The sequence below is a fragment of the Aotus nancymaae genome, unplaced genomic scaffold (genome assembly GCF_030222135.1).
Source record: "Aotus nancymaae isolate 86718 unplaced genomic scaffold, 86718_ANA_hifiasm-v0.15.2.pri h1tg000092l, whole genome shotgun sequence".
In the NCBI taxonomy this organism is placed as follows: Eukaryota; Metazoa; Chordata; class Mammalia; order Primates; family Aotidae; genus Aotus; species Aotus nancymaae.
The window spans coordinates 8,030,650-8,048,483 of record NW_026988507.1 but is presented as its reverse complement, the minus strand read 5'-3'; the positions used below and the strand labels follow the sequence as shown (position 1 = coordinate 8,048,483).

Here is a 17,834-nt window from a genome sequence, read left to right as displayed (position 1 = left end):
TATACACTATGCTACCTTTTGTGTAAGAAAATGGAAATCACAAAACATCCATGGTCTGCTCATCTTATACAAACATAGGAAGGATAAACCAGAAAACAATGAAATTGGTACCTTATAGGGGTAAGGGGCAGTTAGGATGAAAGGACTAAGAAAACAGGTTACAGCTGAGTAAACCCTTATGTAACTGTGACTTTGTGAAGTATATTAATTAATATTCCACGTATCAAAAAAATGCAATTATATCAACAAAGATAGTGGGAAAAAAACTAAAACTGAAAGCATATGGAAAAAAAATGAACCCAAATGTATTTCAAATGAATAAAATAATCACAATGAAAGAGAGGAAAAAGAGAACTAATCCAAGTAACTTCTAGATACAGTATTGAGTACACACTCTTGTCTGGGAGCAGGAGAGAGGAGGAAGGACTGAAAACAAATCCTAAGCCATTTTTAGTAGGTTGGTTTGGGGGTAGAGACAATGGTAAAAATGGAACATTTCTGAAATTATTTTAAATGATTGTAGGATTAAGCAAATGAGAAAATGTATTGATGACAGAAGTCAGGATTCTAACTGTGGAAGTAAGGAGATATAATATAGAGAAGAAAGCAAAGAAGAGCCTTGGAAGGATGGCCTGGAATTGGAGTAACAAGTGTGAACACACAACATCATGTGTGCATGCTTATACTTCCTAGCTCTGCCACTGAAAGGGCTCAACGAGACCCCGGTAGCAATAAACATGCCTAACACCCAGAGCCTACTAAAGGGAACCAGAGCTCCTTTGACAGACAAGCGTAGGGCAGGGACAGTATAGGACAAACCTGGAATATTTTGTTGGGACAGAAAATAAAGGAGGTACTAAAAAAAATGATAAGGGCATGTCAAAGGGGCACAAGTAGCAGCCAATGGGGCTCCCAATGGCCATAACTGGAACAACTTTAGCATCGACATTAGAAGGAAATAATGAATTATAAATCATTGAGGGGAAAATAAGTATCAAAGGGTTCATAGTGATTATATAGACATCAATATATGTGCAAAAGGGAGGGTTCTTCCTTATAGAAGCACACTAAATGTCAAATGATGTATAAGGAAGGAGTGCTAGTGTTGAACAATCAACAATTTGTAAATAACATAGTGAAGATTGTTTTGAGCAAGAACCAATGATAGATGCTAAATCTTGTAAAAGAATGTCTTTATTCTTAGTTTTTAAAAAAATGACTTTTTTAGGGGTAAAAGAACTCGATGTATGCAACTTAAAATCAAATGTAAGTTGAGTTTTCTGAAAAAACAACTACATTGTTTTCAGAAAAAAAGCAATGTAGAGAGAGAACCAATGACAAAACAAATAAGGCAAAATTTTAATAACGGATGAGGCTAAGTGAAGGGTGTATGAAAATTCTAAGTATTCTTGTAAACTAACCATAAGCTTGAAAGTATTTTCAAACAAACAGTTAAAAAAAAAAAAAGGCAAATCTTACATTTCTGAGTGCTTCATAAACAGCTCTAAATGCTGGTTGCTTATCATCATGGTAAACACCTCTGTTCCCATGAAGAATAAAGATTCCTTCTTCTTCTGCTTCTTGGCAATTGCTTCCATATATACAATGATCTGGTCGGTAATTCCATTGACATGGAAAAACAAAAAGGCTTTCTACATAAAGAAAAGACCAAACAATGAAGCAAATACCTCTAATTCGACAGACGTAACATTTTGCAAAACTTTTAGTTAAAAAATGCAGCTCTTATAGGTAAGAATTACAATAATAAAAAACATGTTTGGCATTCAGATCTCTTCCAATTAAACCAATATTCAAGAAAAGGTTTACTCTGTCTTAAAAATAAATAGCTATAATCATTAATATAAGACAGAAACAGATAAATGTATATTCTCCTTTTTCACTAAGTATTATCTGTAATTCTTTAATGCAAACAAAAGGAATTTAAATAATTACCTGGATTATGAGAAAACATGATATTCAATAGATCTTGATCACCCCATGTGATGTTTAGTTTGTATTTTTTAAGCAATGGCATAAGTATATCTCCCCATTGTAGTCGTACAGTTGTCATATCATTCTGTTGATTAAAACATTCAAAAGATCTTCAGACTTTCAGGCTTAAAATGGCAGCATGATGACGGTTTTCATTCTTCCCACAACAACCATAACAGAGTCACAAAGAGAAATGCAAACTCCCCATCATATCAAGTGACATTTCTAACCCTAAATGTGAGAAGGGTTGTCCAGGAAAAGAGAAGATAACAAAAGAGAGAGAGAGAGAGAGAGAGTGAGTGAGAGTGTGTGTGTGTGTGTGTGTGTGTATGTGTGTGTGTGTGTTTGTATGTTGCCGATTTCTTTCAAGTTTGTTCCTATGTATGCTATCTCTTTTGTTACTATTTTAACAGGGGAGGAGGGTTTTCCATTTTATCTTCTAAAAGGTTGCTATTTGTATATTAGAAAACGCAAGCAAAGAATTCTGTAAAAAGGCACCATGAATGATATACAAAGTCAAAGAAGATTTCCTAGGGAAAATAACTGGGTCCAGTCTAGCAGGTGTATGCAGTCCCATAAACTCTCGCCGGCCCAGAGGGAGGCAAGTTAGGACTGGCATCTTTGGCAGTATTAAAGACTGCACTACACGAAAGAGATCCTAGTCTCCTGATGCCTCTCATACTATCGAAGAGCTGACAGATTCACCCAACCCATTTAATGACTGTAAGCTGTGATATCAGAATTACAACCCTCCTAGCAAAGGTATTTTCCTATTCTTGGGTATCAACTGATTGACATATCAACACTGTTTTCAGGAGGAGACAATACTAGGCTACTTGAGAAAGAAGTCCTGGAGCTAGCCACAGTAAATGGTTTGACTTTCCTTTTAAAAGTAGTGATTACTGTATTTTAATTTTCAACCCAGCCAAATTAACCATATATCCTTAATGTTTATAGTAGTTTTAATAGGTTGAGGTCTTCCAGGGATGTAAATATGTCATGCAAATAATGATAATTTTACATCCTATCTAATTTTATACCTATTTCTTTCACTTATCTAATATAGGAGCTTGTAATTCCTCCATGCTGAGAACCACTATTTAAATATTACTTAATAGTTACGGTTCCAGGTGCAGTGGCTCATATCTGTAATCCTGACACTTTGGGAGGCCAAGGCAGGCAGATCAACTGAGTTCAGGAGTTCGAGACCAGCCTGGGCAACATGGTGAAATCCTGAATTGAATACTAGACCTTTTAGATTCCTGTGACTCTTTTAAACTATCCAGAGTATAAACCAGCATTCTTAATAGTGCAGTTCACATAGTGTGCTAATATGTACATTTTGTATATGTCCCCAATAAGATTAAGAAATTAAGTACAGAAATTAAGAGTAAGATTTAGAAACTTTTACAGCAAGTTGATAGTTTTTTTTTTTTTTTTTTTTTTTAAGACGGAGTTTCGCTCTTGTTACCCAGGCTGGAGTGCAATGGCGCGATCTCAGCTCACCACAACCTCCGCCTCCTGGGTTCAGGCAATTCTGCCTCAGCCTCCTGAGTAGCTGGGATTACAGGCACGCGCCACCATGCCCAGCTAATTTTTTGTATTACTAGAGACGGGGTTTCACCATGTTGACCAGGATGGTCTCGATCTCTTGACCTCGTGATCCACCCGCCTCGGCCTCCCAAAGTGCCGGGATTACAGGCTTGAGCCACCGCGCCCGGCCTGCAAGTTGATAGTTTTATGTCTACCTAATATATTTTTCCAGTAATCTATCTTCTACAGAAGTATTGGCTCACGACATACTGAATTTTTTTAAAAAAATTAATCCTTTGCCATAGTTTGAGAAACACTGTTATAAGCAAATTTATAGTAAATTCAATGACAATATAAACAATCTGTCCTTTAAATAAAAAGAAGGTCAGAATTCATGAAAAAAAAAAAATCCATGTACTTAAATTGATCTACAATTGCATTAACCTTGTGTGAAATTTCTTGGATCACAGTATACATAGTAATTATAATCAGAATTTTTTTTTAATGTGGAAAATGACTAAAACAAGTTTTACTTAAGGAAATAATTTGAAAAGATAACTCTTTAAAGTAAGTCATTGAGTATGTTTAGGAAATATTAGGCTCTGAAAAGAAAAATATCAATTACACAAGGACAAAAACCAGCAACACATTCAACAGACAGAACTGGTGGAGCCCTTGTACAATACCATGTTAAAGTCTTCATGTGAGTCTATCTATTCAAATATATAGAGAAATATAAATATAAATTTTAAAAACCAATATAAATCAAATATATATATTTAAATATGTTATCTCACAAGAAAAATATCTATTCAAAGAAAATCAATAAAAGTCAAAATTAAGAGTCCAGTGCAGTCTTAGGAAAAAAATCAAAAGGGAAAAAAACCTTAGCTTAAAGAAAAAAGTCCTATTAGAAAACTATTTGGAAAAGAAGCAATAACACTAGTATTATTTGCTAATGATATAACCTAGACTACCCAAGACAATCAATGAAAAGCTATGAGAAATGAGTTTAATAAAGAGGCATTACATATAAAAGGAGTTCAAGTCAGTAAGAGAAAACCAAGAAGTGAGCAAAGGATATGGGCAAGCAGCCATCCACAAAAGGAGAAACAGAAATGGCTACAAATTATAAGAAAAGATTTTTAACCACGATGGTACTATAGGCAAGAAAATACTAATTTTAAAATACATTTTCAGTTATACAACTACATATCCATACTAGTTACACACAAAAAAAAATAAAATCATACATTCTCCACATCATACACACATAAAAAATGTGATTATGTGTAATGACACAGAAGTCAGTCAACTATATATTTACTAAATGAAAAAAGCTGAAAATATACGAAAGAATCCTATATCTAAGTGCTAATGCACAGGTATGTTTGTTTCAAAATACTTTTGTTTCTTTTTTTTTTTGAGACAGAGTCTCGCTCTGCTGCCCAGGCTCAGTGGCGCAATCTTGGCCCACTGCAACCTCCACCTCCTGGGTTCAAGTGATTCTCATGCCTCAGGCTCCTGCATAGCTAGGATTACAGGCATGTGCCACCACACCCAGCTAATTTTCGTATTTTTAGTAGAGATGGGGTTTCACCATATTAGCCAGGCTGGCCTCCAAAAGTGCTGGCGTTACAGGCACGAGTCACTGCACCCAGCCTCAAAATACACCTTTTAAAAGGTCCAAAGAATACATAGCAAAGTTTATAGTGTCACTATGGGTGGACGCATGAAACTGTACAGAGATATGTATGTCAAGGGGAGACCTGCCTTTTTACTCTACATACAATGAATTTTTTGAATCTTTATAAGCATAATTTAGTTTCATAACATTTACTTAGAAAACCATAGTTCTAATTTTACAAATTTTAGCAAATCTATGACCAAATACATGTGTGTTAAAATTAAGATCAGTTAGTTTCATTTTTTAAATTAAGCATACTTTTGAAAATGAACGGACTGTCATTATCAGCCTGTCCCATACATACATATAAAATTGAAGATTATTCAAATTATGCTCCAACAATGCTAGAAACTAGGAACTCATCAACTCCTAAAGTTACTTCACTTTAAAAAGTTCAACCCCTTTGGCAAGATGTTCATTATTATTCTGTTCTCATAAGTTATGTACTAACACAAGAAAAGTCCTCTATCACATACATCTTACAAATATGTAAAAACACTGTATCTACTTCATACAAAATATTTTTCAATAATTCACTAATGGCCTAGTTTTTAAAACCTTCATCTGACTGTCCTTTGCTAATAATTATCTATCAAGTTGCTACTTTATGTCACGCACCATGCTAAAATAAATATAAAGCTTTACAAAGACATATCCTGCCCTCAGTAGGTGCAGCAAGCAAACAAAAAAAGACTTTACAAATATATAGGACAAAAAGGGCAGAGAGTAAACAAACAAGGAAAAGATCCCACGATGTCTAATTTATACTCTTCGGTTTTTCTCTAATAAATAGGAAAAAGTTAAGAAATACTGTAATACTTTTTTTAGGAAAGAAAATAAATACCCTAATAGGGATTCAACACTGCAAATATGATAATGCAAAATACAAAATAATGACTTAACCAATGTTACTCATTGTTTAACAAATATGAGATTATTAAAAATTATATGATTTTTTAAGAGAATGTTCAATATCTTAATTTATTTTTTCCTTGAGACAAGACTCACTCACACTGTCACTCTGTCACTCAAGCTGGAGTGCAGTGGCATGATCTCAGCTCACTGCAACCTCCACCTCCCTGGTTCAAGCAATTCTTCCTCAACCTCCCAAGTAGGTGGGAATACAGGTGTGTACCACCATGCACAGCTACTTTTTTCTATTTTTAGTAGAGATGGGGTTTCACCATGTTGGCCAGGCTGGTCTCGCACTCCTGATCTCATATGATCCACATGCCTCGGCCTCCCAAAGTCCTAGAATTACAGGCTCAAGCCACCACACGCAGCCCTATTTTAACTTTTTAATATACCTAACTATAATACATCAGGTTGGAGCTGAACAGCCATGAGTGGTAAGAACCAGGTGACAGCAAAGCAAATAAATAACTTAAACTATGATCTTTTCCTAAGTTTTTATTGTGGCGTTGCATAGGTTAAGAACCATGAAGCAACAGTCGTGCATCTGTATAAAACAGTTTGGAAAGCAATTGTAAGTAACTCAGTCATCTTGCTAAATTTCTAAAATGTAAGACCTGTGCTAACTGTAGAATTGGTAGGAAAAACCAAGACTATGTTTGCTATAAAGAGAACAATCAAGAAAAATGAAAATATATGAGAAAAGGAATTTAAAAATCTATAAGTTTTGTGGGACCATCTCGACAATCCTAAGTATAATAACAATATTTGAAAGCAAAGCAAATCTGAGTATGTTCCTGTTTGTAAAACAGAAATAGTAGATATGAAGTAAATTATACCTGCTGAATTAATGTACAATCAATTGTTTCATATTTTTTTCATAAAGTCATTAATGTGTGGAAGAAAAAAAAAGTTTGCAAGTTTAGAAATTATTCCAACCCCCATAACTACATCTCTAGATGACTTGGAACATGTCACAGAAACAAAAGGAAAAGGGAAAGGGATAAACTATGAAAGTATTTATGAATGACAGTTAAATAACAGGGAAGTAAAAGACAGTAGATCTGGCCCAAGTGCAGTGACTCACAACTATAAACCCAACACTGTGAGGGGTTGAAGTGGGAGGATCACTTGAAGCCAGGAGTTCAAGACCAGCCTGGGCAACTCTTTTTTTGTAGAGATCATTCTCTACAAAAAAGTGAAAGAAGAATAAAATAATTTTTAAAATAATGGATTTGAAATATATAGCTGTATTTTTTTTTAAGTTTTAATCAACTGGTGTTATCTGTATAGTTCTTTGCAACATTAAACTTCTACTAATTTCAAATGCAGTTATTGAGAAGTTACATTATTTCTTTGCAGATAATCTTACAGCACCATCTTCTGGTATAATATCACTGTGCATCATCTAACAATCAGAAAATAACAATCATGTTACTATACTAGTTTTATATAGCAAAACTTTACAGCACATATAGCAAAACTTTACAGTACATGAAATTTTAAAATTCAAGATATAATGACAAACTTAGCAACCAAAGCGAGATGTTCTCTGTTAAACAAGAGCAGAGATTTCCTAACACTGGGCTCACTAATGCAACCAGCTGTGGAAGACAAACTAAATTTAAATCAGAATTTTAAAAAGGTTCAGAATAGGGAAGGCTAAAAAGAAAACTAGGTTTACCAGATCAACAGAATAGAAGAGTGACAGGTAATAGCTGTCAGACTTCTAAGACTGAAGTGTTGGCACATGGTAATGGCTACAGCAGTATTGCTACTTATACCAAAGGTTAGAGGAAACAGCTCAAAATGAAGCAAAGACTTAAATCAGACATATAGAAAGAAGAAATAAATTCCATTCCACTAGATACCATATGAAAAATACATGACAAAAATATGTATCTACAAATGTACACATATACTCATATCATAAAAGACATGATATCCCTTAATGTTTAATTTAGACCTAATGAGACATAAAGGAATAAACAGTAAGTCTATACCCCTAGAGGGAAAGCCTACAGTGAGTGAGTGCTCAGAAGTCACTGTTTTTAGCTAACATTTTATTGCTTACTACATGCCACGATCTAGTAAGAATTTTCAACAGATCTCTTTTAAATTAACTTAGTTAAGTCTGTTTATTATCTCTCTTATTCAGCTGAGAGAACTTAAACTTGAAAGTTAACTAAGTGACTAGTAAAGTAGTGCACAGGAGGCAAAGCTACAAAGAAAGCCAGTTTGACTCCAGAGCCAGAAAACTATAGTGACTTGCAATTTAGATATACGATTAATCTACATGAAACTGGTAAACGGTAGTACATACTGATGTAATCTAAATGCACACTCAGAATTTAAATAGTCTGACTTTTCTACTGACCTCACAATCTGAAAGACTGAAAACATGCAGGAATTTTTTAAGTTAACTTCCAATAACACCATAATAGCCAACATTTACTATGTGTCAGCCACTGTTCTAACTCATTTCCTCCTCGCAAAAGTCCCATGACATTGGTAGTGCTATCATTTCCATTTCACAGGTAAGACCAAACAGGCTGCAGAGTCTATGCTTTTAACTGCAACTCCATGTTGTCCTTAAGGTGTATCATAATTTAGATTCGATGCATTCCATGGCTATATAAGTACGAAATAACAATCTGCTTCCTGGAACGGCAATCTAGAGAGATGATGTTCACTACTTAGTACATTGTTATTTTACTTCATTGTAACACCATCTGGTTTGACCTATTGTAATGCTCTGTAAACAGAGTAATATGAACACACTTCCAGATAAATCTAGATATCTAGATTCTTCTAATCTTCTAGATTATTGTAGATTAGTAGAAAAATTCTTTATAGTTCAATCTAGTTTTTAGTAAAACTATATTGAAAAGCAAACAATTTAGAAGGCTTTTAGAGAAATGCTAACAACTACCTGTATTAGTGACTTACCTTGAAATATTTTCTTCTCATTCGAGTCATGTTCATCAACATAACTCCAGAATTTACTCCAGTTTTTCCATAGTATGGATGCCTAGCAAAGCGATTATACCATCCTATTCGAGGTTCCTCATGTTCTGGTGCCATTGCAGCAATTTGTGTAGAATTAAATTTCTTTAGGAAAGACCAAATATCATCAACTGGTCGTAAAAAAACGATATCAGTGTCGACATACAACAGTGAGTCAACTTCTTTCAGGATTAACTACAAGGAGAGATATTTGAATAATTAACTATAATTCTATTTCAAAAAGAAACATAAAATCACCTCTAATGGTATACGATACACCTAAGAGATAAACTAATTGATATTATTTTAACGTAATCTTTCCTAAATCTGTCATTTTTAACAATAGTGTATAAAAGACACTATGCTAACCTTCATATTAACTTTTAGAGAAGATATAAAAATAAACCAAAACAAAATACTCAATTATAAAAATTGAGAGAATGCTACCAATATCTTCAGAGATCAGGAAGGAAACGGTTTTCATAACAGACAATAACATTAACTTAGGTAAACATATCTTTAATCCCAATTTCCTGAGATAAATACAGAAATAAACCAATACAAATAAAGATCTTCTGATCTTATTCCCCTTGCCTTATAACACTGACACCTTTACATCATTTCAGTTTCAACTAGTAAGAGGTAGAGCCAAACTGGAACCCAGGCAATCCAGATTCAATTCAAAGTCCATGCTTTTATTTCTATGCTTACTGTCTCCCAATGAATCAAAGTGAATGTGCACCTCCTACCAAGGGTAAAGGCTTGACTTAGACTGGCTATGTTGCACTTTCTAAGAGATGTTAAATGAACATGCGCCTTCCCTTGGGATTTTTAAGGATAATTTTGTGTGTGTGTGTGTGTGTGTGTGTGTGTGTGTGTGTGTGTGTGTGTCTATGAGACAGAGACAGAGAGAGAGAGAGAGAGAGAGAGAGAGAGAGAGAGAATCTCATTCTGTCACCCACACTGGAGTGCAGTAGTGCGATCTTTTTTTTTTTTTTGAGACGGAGTTTCGCTCTTGTTACCCAGGCTGGAGTGCAATGGCGCGACCTCAGCTCACAGCAACCTCCACTTCCTGGGTTCAAGCTAGTCTCCTGCCTCAGCCTCCTGAGTAACTGGGATTACAGGCATGCACCACCACACCTGGCCGATTTTTTGTATTTTTAATAGAGATAGGGTTTCATCATGTTGGCCAAGCTGGTCTTGAACATCTGACATCACGTGATCCATCTGCCTTGGCCTCCCCAAGTGCTAGGATTACAGGCACGAGTCACCGTGCCCAACCAAGGATAATTTTTTATTTCTGCCTTACACATTAACTTTAGATTCTGACTCCTACAGATTTAAATTTACTGCCTATCCTGGTCTGTTAGTAAGATTCAATGAATAGGTGAATCTAAACCTTTTGAGTTAAGAATGTAATAGGAGCTTGATCCTAGTTCTGCTACTTTTCAAAGCTCTTACTTCCTCCTGCAACTAAAGCCATCACCTTAATGGGCAGCTACTAGGCTGAAATCACCTCATTCTTCCCTTAGATCACTATCAGCTGATTTAATATCAGGCTGGGGAAAAAAATGACTGACTGCAAGGCCTGAGTAGAGAAGGTTTACTTGGTCAAAGGCCTCAATTAAAAGGGAATCTGTGACCAGGCAAGGTGGCTCATGCCTGTAATCCCAGCACTGGTAGGCTGAGGTGGGCGCATCACCGGAGGTCAGGAATTCAAGACCAGCCTGGCCAATATGGCAAAACCCCGTCTCTACTAAAAACACAAAAATTAGCTAGGCATGGTGGCGCATTCCTGTAATCCCAGCTATTTGGGAGACTGAGACAGAAGAATCTCTTTAGCTCAGGAGGCAGAAGTTGCAGTGAGTTGAGATAGCGCCAGTACACTCCAGGCTAGACAACAGAGCAAGATTCTATCTCAAAAAAAAAAAAAAAAAAAGGTGTGGGCAGGGGGAGGCAGAATCTGTGTGTCTGTCTCTCTTTTTTGAGGGGTAGTGGAGAATTGTTTTTAATAGCAACATTCTACATCTGTGTCATATCTGTTTATAGATTACTATATTCTTAGCAGACTAGGAAGAAGCTGCATAAAGCTCCAAGTTCAATGCTGGGAGCCACTGCCAACTGGAAATCAGACATATAGTTAAATAATAATCACCTATGTATAGTTCTGATTCCTTTTGGGTGAAGAAGGCACTGGACAGTTTACATTAGTTCTTTTCATGCATTTATTTCAAAGTAAGAGAAACTCAGCAAAAAAGTTTATCACCACAAAAAAATAAAGCACCAATTTACTTAAATCTGGTTAAAAAGATGTAGAAGTAACAGCAAAGTATGAGGTCAATTTGACAGGTTTCAAGTATTTCTTGTACTTAAAATTGCATTTAGGTATTTAACTAGTTTTACATCATTAAATGATCTGGCATATAACAACATCAACAATTAAACTTGTTAATAACGTGTTAACAAAGTGCTATGGTGTCAAGTGTTAATAAAGTGCCATAACAAAATGGCAGAGAAATGGCCATAACCTCACATCTTTCTTTCATCTCTTACTGTTTTTTCAATGTATTGGTGTGATTATTTAATGTCTGTCTCCCCCATCAGACAAGAAGCTCTATGAAAACAGGAAACATGTTTGTTCTATTGATTCCTATATACCCAGCACTTGAGTATAGCTGACTGACAAAAAATAGGCACTCACATAGTAATTAATTGACTGTGACATTGCAATCATTCAATATAAAACTTATTTCAAAAACTTATAAAACCTACATGAAATATCTAAAACTTCTTAATTTTTTTTTAAACCAATCTTAATCCCTTATTTGTGTGCTTTTTACAATGGAAGAGAAGAGAAAGATCCTAGTGTCCAACTTTTTAAGGCAGAGCACAAAGATACTAGTTAGGCAGACTTGCTTATCAGAATTATAACTTAATCTTATAGATATCCTGGATTCAATAAACTATATTCTTAATAAACTAGGAATTGCCTTAATCCACTTAGCAATAAGAAGTAACTGAAGGCTCTTCCCTATAATTTATATACTTTCCAGAAACTTGTGTGCTTCTTAAATTCAGTATTTCTACCATAAATATTCTTTATGTGTTTAAGCTGCAAAACCGTAAGTATCTAAATATCATAGTGGTCTACACAACTACTGTGAATTTTAAAACTGGGTAAAATCAAATCAAAATGAAAGAGGTAACCTTGCTTCAGAACATTTGTATATAAAAAAGAAAAAAAAAATCAAGGTTTGTCACCACAGAACACTACCAAAGAACAACCCCACTGAATAAATAGTTCCCATTTTCCCTTTGAGTTCACATGTATTAAATTTGTTTCTGTTTAAGTATCAGTTACAAAAGATAAATTGGCTTGGTATAAGACACAAATTGCTATTTAATGATGCACTCTCCCTCATTTCTCAAACTCTAAATGCAGTCTACAAGTTGAACATGATAACACCACTGCATTTCTGCTGGCAACAGACCTGGCTCCATTAAGACCTGGCAACCTCTATTCCTTTTTACAGATAAGAGTTCACAGCAACTGAATACATTAAACTGGTATCTCAACAGAAATTACTAAAAATTTTTCATTCTTAACAGCGTTTTTATTTTACTTGTTCCATATGAATATTTTTTCATGTTCAAAGGGAAAGTAGTACAAATATTGATTTCTATTTATTAATTTTTAAATCGGATTTACATGTAACCCTTCAGAGACTCATCTGTGTAAAAGTAAGTTTCTTTTTTTTGTTTGTTTTTCTCGGCCACCTTCATCGGCAGTAAGTTTCAATTTAAAAAAAAAAAAAAGGACACTGGGGGAAAAAGCTTACCGGCAAGAACAATCTCTGCGAAGCACATGGTTTAAAGAGTTTTTTCCATTCTGCTGCATTCTCACTTGGAAAGGTTATAGGGTATAATGTATAATTAAATGTTTGTAGAAATGACCAGCTGTCAAGCTAAAACAATTAAAAAAAAAAGATTAGCTTCACTCTGAATTTTCTAAAATCATAAAACAACAGACTATAAAACAGAAGAGCTAAAAATTAAGATAGTATACATTTTATGCTGTAAAGTTAAGACAAAGATTCTTCCACCACTGTATTTGTTTCCATTTAAACTCTAAAAATCAAAGTAAGATGCCAGAAAGACTTCACCATTAAGATCTGAGGCATAATGAAAGTTATCAAGGTCTGACTCCCATCAGAAAAGTGAAAGACCCTTGCAAGTGTGTCTTCCTCAACTTTATCTAATGTGTAGATTCTCTTAACCCATTAACAAGTTAAAATCAGAAAAATTAAGCACTAATTTTATCACCACTATATATATGGTATGACAGATGCTTACATTCAAAGTGAGACCAAATATGAAACTGGTTAAAAAATATTTGTCCATCAATGCATAATTTTAGTATGCCTGAATATTTCTGATAATAAAATATTCTGATACATAGCCAATGCCAATTTTAAAAAAAATACTGCAAAAAGCAAATTATATCTGAAAATTACAATGAACATGTTTACACTTCAGTACCCTAAATGCATTTCAAGATACTGAACTATTTCAAATTCAGTTTAAGTATTATCTCTCATTCTTATTTCAAAAGAATTACTGATTCACATTTCCTAAAAAGCATTAAGAAACAATCTATGGGGGGAAAACAAAGTAGTTTTCATACAGGCTGAATACAATCGCTTTTGAATTATGATTGTGTTTAAGTCAATTTTAAAACATTAACATCTTCCAACATAGTTTAAGGGAATACCTTTACTTCCAACACTCTGCTTTGGTGTCTCTGTTAATTATTTTATTTTATTTATTTTACTTTTTATTTTATTTATTTATTTATTTAGAGACAGGATCTCACTCTGTTACCCAGGCTAGGCTGAAGTGCAGTAACATGATTATGGCTCACTGTAGTCTTGACCTCCCAGGCTCGGGTGATCCTCCCACCTCAGCCTCCCAAGTAGCTGGGACTATAGGTGCATGCCACCACATCCAGCTATCGACTAATTATTTTAAAATACTAGCACTGTTATTTCCCTGCCCCACTTATTAACCACTTATAGAGCCTTTCAATACCAACTTCAAAATAAAATTTTAGTCATTTTTCATTTAACATATAATAGTCTTGTTTTATGTACTAAAAGCATGTTCCATAAAGTATTTGATATTCTTTCATCAAAGGCAAAACCCAACATTCTCAGTGATTATTATAGCAAAGAAAAACTAAATTTAAAAATATAGCATATGTTACACAAGCTATAATTCAGTCAGGTGTAAACACAACACAGAGGCTGCAACTAAGATAATGCAATAAATGTTTTACTTTTTTAACTATATTTTCAAAGATTTCCATAACTGGCAGAAGGTTGTTACTCTCTTAACCACTAAGACAAGATTAATTCCTCAATATTTTAGAAAACAATCCAGATAAAGAGATCAAGATCACAAAATTATCTGACAAAAATATAGATACTAGAAATATATATATATATATATATATATATATATTTTTTTTTTTTTTTTTTTTTTTTTTTTTTTTTTGAGAAGGGATTTCACCATGTTGGCCAGGCCAGGCTGGTCTCAAACTCCTGAACTCAGGTAATCCACCTGCCTCACTCTCCCAAGTTCTGGGATTACAGGCATGAGCCACCGCGCCCAGCCGATACTAGAAATATTTTTAAACAGTAAGTAAAAAGGTATACTTCCATATACCACTTAAGAGGTAAGAAAACTTTTATAGCTTTTCCGCCAAACTAAAAGGTATAATTGTTTTTGGCAGAAAACTAAAAGATCTGAGCTCCTAATTAGTATTTTTGCACTCAATATGCACAATGAACTAAATTAACCTGAAAAAACATCAAATATATTTTTAACATAGTTAGACCAAGCATAAAAATCCAAATGAGTTTGAAAGCTTAATTTAATGGAGATAGATGTAAACAGATGATAGAGAGGGAGGAGAGAGAAAATATAAATGAATGATCATTAGTATCACCTTTACCACCATTTCAGAATGCAAGGTAGTGAGATTTCAGGTGGCTTTTCTTTTTCTTACATGTTCTTCTGCCTGTATCTGTTCTCATCTTATTACTATATAGTAAGTATTATTACTATATATTACTATATAATAAGTATTATTATTATACAATAAGAAGAGAACAGATACAGGCAGAAGAACATATAAGAAAAAGAAAATTCACATGAATTTTCTTGTTGTTGAGGAAGTTACAAGGCTAACCTGATTAAAGAGTGTATATTCCACTCTCACTAACAGCTAGGTATGGTTATATGACTAAATTCAGACCAATGGGATATTGGCAGAAATGTCACAATGACTTCTAAAAAGTACCCTTAAGAGAAGGAGGAGATTGCCCTTCTTCACTCCCTCTCCTCATGTTGAACAGAATATAGGTGCCATGGCTGGAGTCTGAGTAGCTACTGTGGACCATGAAGCAGAAGCCTCATGAAAAGGGCTCAGCCACAGTCAGACGAAGCCTGAGTACCTGAAGATAACGAATTGCCATATAATCCAAACTACCTACTTTTATGTGAGAGAGAAATAAACTTCAATCTTGTTTAAGCCACTGTTACTTGGGGTTTTCTGCCACTGCTGCCAAACTGATCTGAACTAATACAAAACCAAAACAAGTAATTTTCTTATCAGATCCAGAAGTTATTTCCCACCATCTTATTAATCAAGAATTCCCTCCTCTCAAAACCAGATTAAAACCTTTATGTAGGCTCTGATTAAGGCACTCCAAAGGAAAGGATATGGACAAAAATAAATCATAGGACTTCTTAGTCAAAACATCCTGGAACTACAGTCACTAAAACAAAACCTCCATGCTTGACAAAGAACTTACTTTTAAGTAGCCCACTGCTATTCAAAAATGAACCTTCCTCTTTCACCTTAGATCTGGACTCAGATGGAAGTGGTTCAAGGAGCACTCTCCACTTTAGAAGGGCAATGTTACAGAATATTTTTGTACAATGAAGGAATACAACAACTGATACGATTGGGCTCTGTATTGCCACTCAATTCTCATCTCAAACTGAAATTCCCACATGTGGAGGGAGGGACCTGGTGGGAGATGACTTGATCATGAGGGCGGTTTCCCCCATGCTGTTCTCGTGATAACCATCAGTTCCTACAAGATATGACGGTTTAAAAGTGTGGTACTTCCTTTCTCTTTCTCTCTCTCTCTCTCTCTTTCTCTTTTCTGCTGCCATGTAAGACACACCTTACTTCCCCCTTTGCCTTTCCCCATGATTGTAAGTTTCCTGAGGCGTCTCCAGCGATGCTGAACTGAGTCAATTAAACCTCTTTTCTTTATAAATTACAAAGTCTCAGGTAGTTCTTCGTAGCAGTGTGATAACAGACTAATACAACAACATTCTATTAGAGTATATTATTAAATATTCAATTCTACAACCTTGACTTCGTCTCAAATACTTACTCTGCCTTTAAAGCTGTGATGTAGCTGATCTTCAGCAAAAATATGGAATTGAAGAGGTTTGATGCTGAAAATGATAGCTGACTTCAACATGGTCATAGTTTCTTCCAGTCTTTCACCACAGGCAACTACAGCTAGATGCATTTTCTCAACAGGCTGTATTTTCAGATTATACCTAATAGGAAAGAAAACCACATTTTCCAACAGTTTTAGTATATGTTTACAACATGATACTTTCACCATGTTCAAAAAGTGAAGTTCAAGGGCAGATGTGGTGACTCATGCCTGCAGTCCCAGCTACTCAGGAAGCTAAGGCAGGAGGATCACTTCAAACCAAGAGTTCAAGGCTGCAGTGAGCTATGACTGCATCATTACACTCCAGCCTGGGCAACAGAGTCAGACCCTGTGAAAGACAGAGAGGAAAGAAAGAACGGAAAGAGAAGGAAGGGAGAAGGAAGGAAAAGGGAAGGGAGAGGAAAGGGAAAGAAAGGGAAGGAGGGAGGGAGGGAGGAAAACTGAAGTTCAAAATTTTTATTTATAAAACAAACTAGGCCAAGTGTGGTGGCTCACGTCTGTAATCCCAGCACTTTCGGAGGCCAAGGAATAAGGGTCACTTCAGCCCAGGAGTTCAAGACCAGGCTAGCTAGGCAATATACTGAGATCCTATCCCTACAAAAAATATAAAAATTAGCCAGGAGGGTGGCATGGACCTGCAGTCCCAGCTACTCAGGAGGCTGACATGGGAGGATATTTTGAGCCCAGAAGATAGAAGCTGCAGTGAACTGTAATTGTGCCACTTTACTCTAGACAGAGCAAGACCTTGTCTCAAAAAAATTATTTATTTATTTAAAAAATAAGGGCAAACAAACGTCAAATTACAAAACATTTTTAGAATGTTGAATCAATCATATATTTCTACATTCACAACCAGCTCTTCTCACCAATTTTCTTCCTTAAGAACTACAGAACACACAAAAAATGACTACTTTCTCAATTCTCCCAGGAATACATAACTAGCACCATTGTAGCTGCCAGCAGATAAATTAATTCATTACTCACATTGGATGCCCTAGAAAATTAGGGCTTAATTCTCTCAAGGAACCCATGGAGAAAGACTTATTTGAAGGTCTTTTGATTTTTTTTTAAACTTTGTTATTTTTAAAAAAAACCCTTAAACATATTCTTACTTCATCTGAAACCTCTCCCCACACCACCTCTCACCAACCAACAGTTCACTG

At 35.0% G+C, this 17,834-nt stretch overlaps 1 protein-coding gene across 4 annotated transcripts in view; it reads right to left on the bottom strand.

Moving 5' to 3' along the window:
* GXYLT1 (glucoside xylosyltransferase 1) overlaps positions 1 to 17,834 on the bottom strand; it is a 56,077-nt gene that overhangs the window by 14,132 nt on the left and 24,111 nt on the right. For all 4 annotated transcript variants that reach the window (XR_001109476.3, XR_001109477.3, XM_012465632.3 and 1 more), the window contains 5 exons: positions 16,600 to 16,771; positions 12,970 to 13,095; positions 9,074 to 9,325; positions 1,954 to 2,077; positions 1,480 to 1,652 (listed from right to left, as the gene is read on the bottom strand). Coding sequence is in view for 2 of the 4 variants with exons in the window: in XM_012465632.3 (XP_012321055.1) it covers positions 1,480 to 1,652; positions 1,954 to 2,077; positions 9,074 to 9,325; positions 12,970 to 13,095; positions 16,600 to 16,771 (847 nt within the window). In the remaining 2 variants the exon portion in view is untranslated. The remainder of the gene's footprint in view (positions 1 to 1,479; positions 1,653 to 1,953; positions 2,078 to 9,073; positions 9,326 to 12,969; positions 13,096 to 16,599; positions 16,772 to 17,834) is intronic.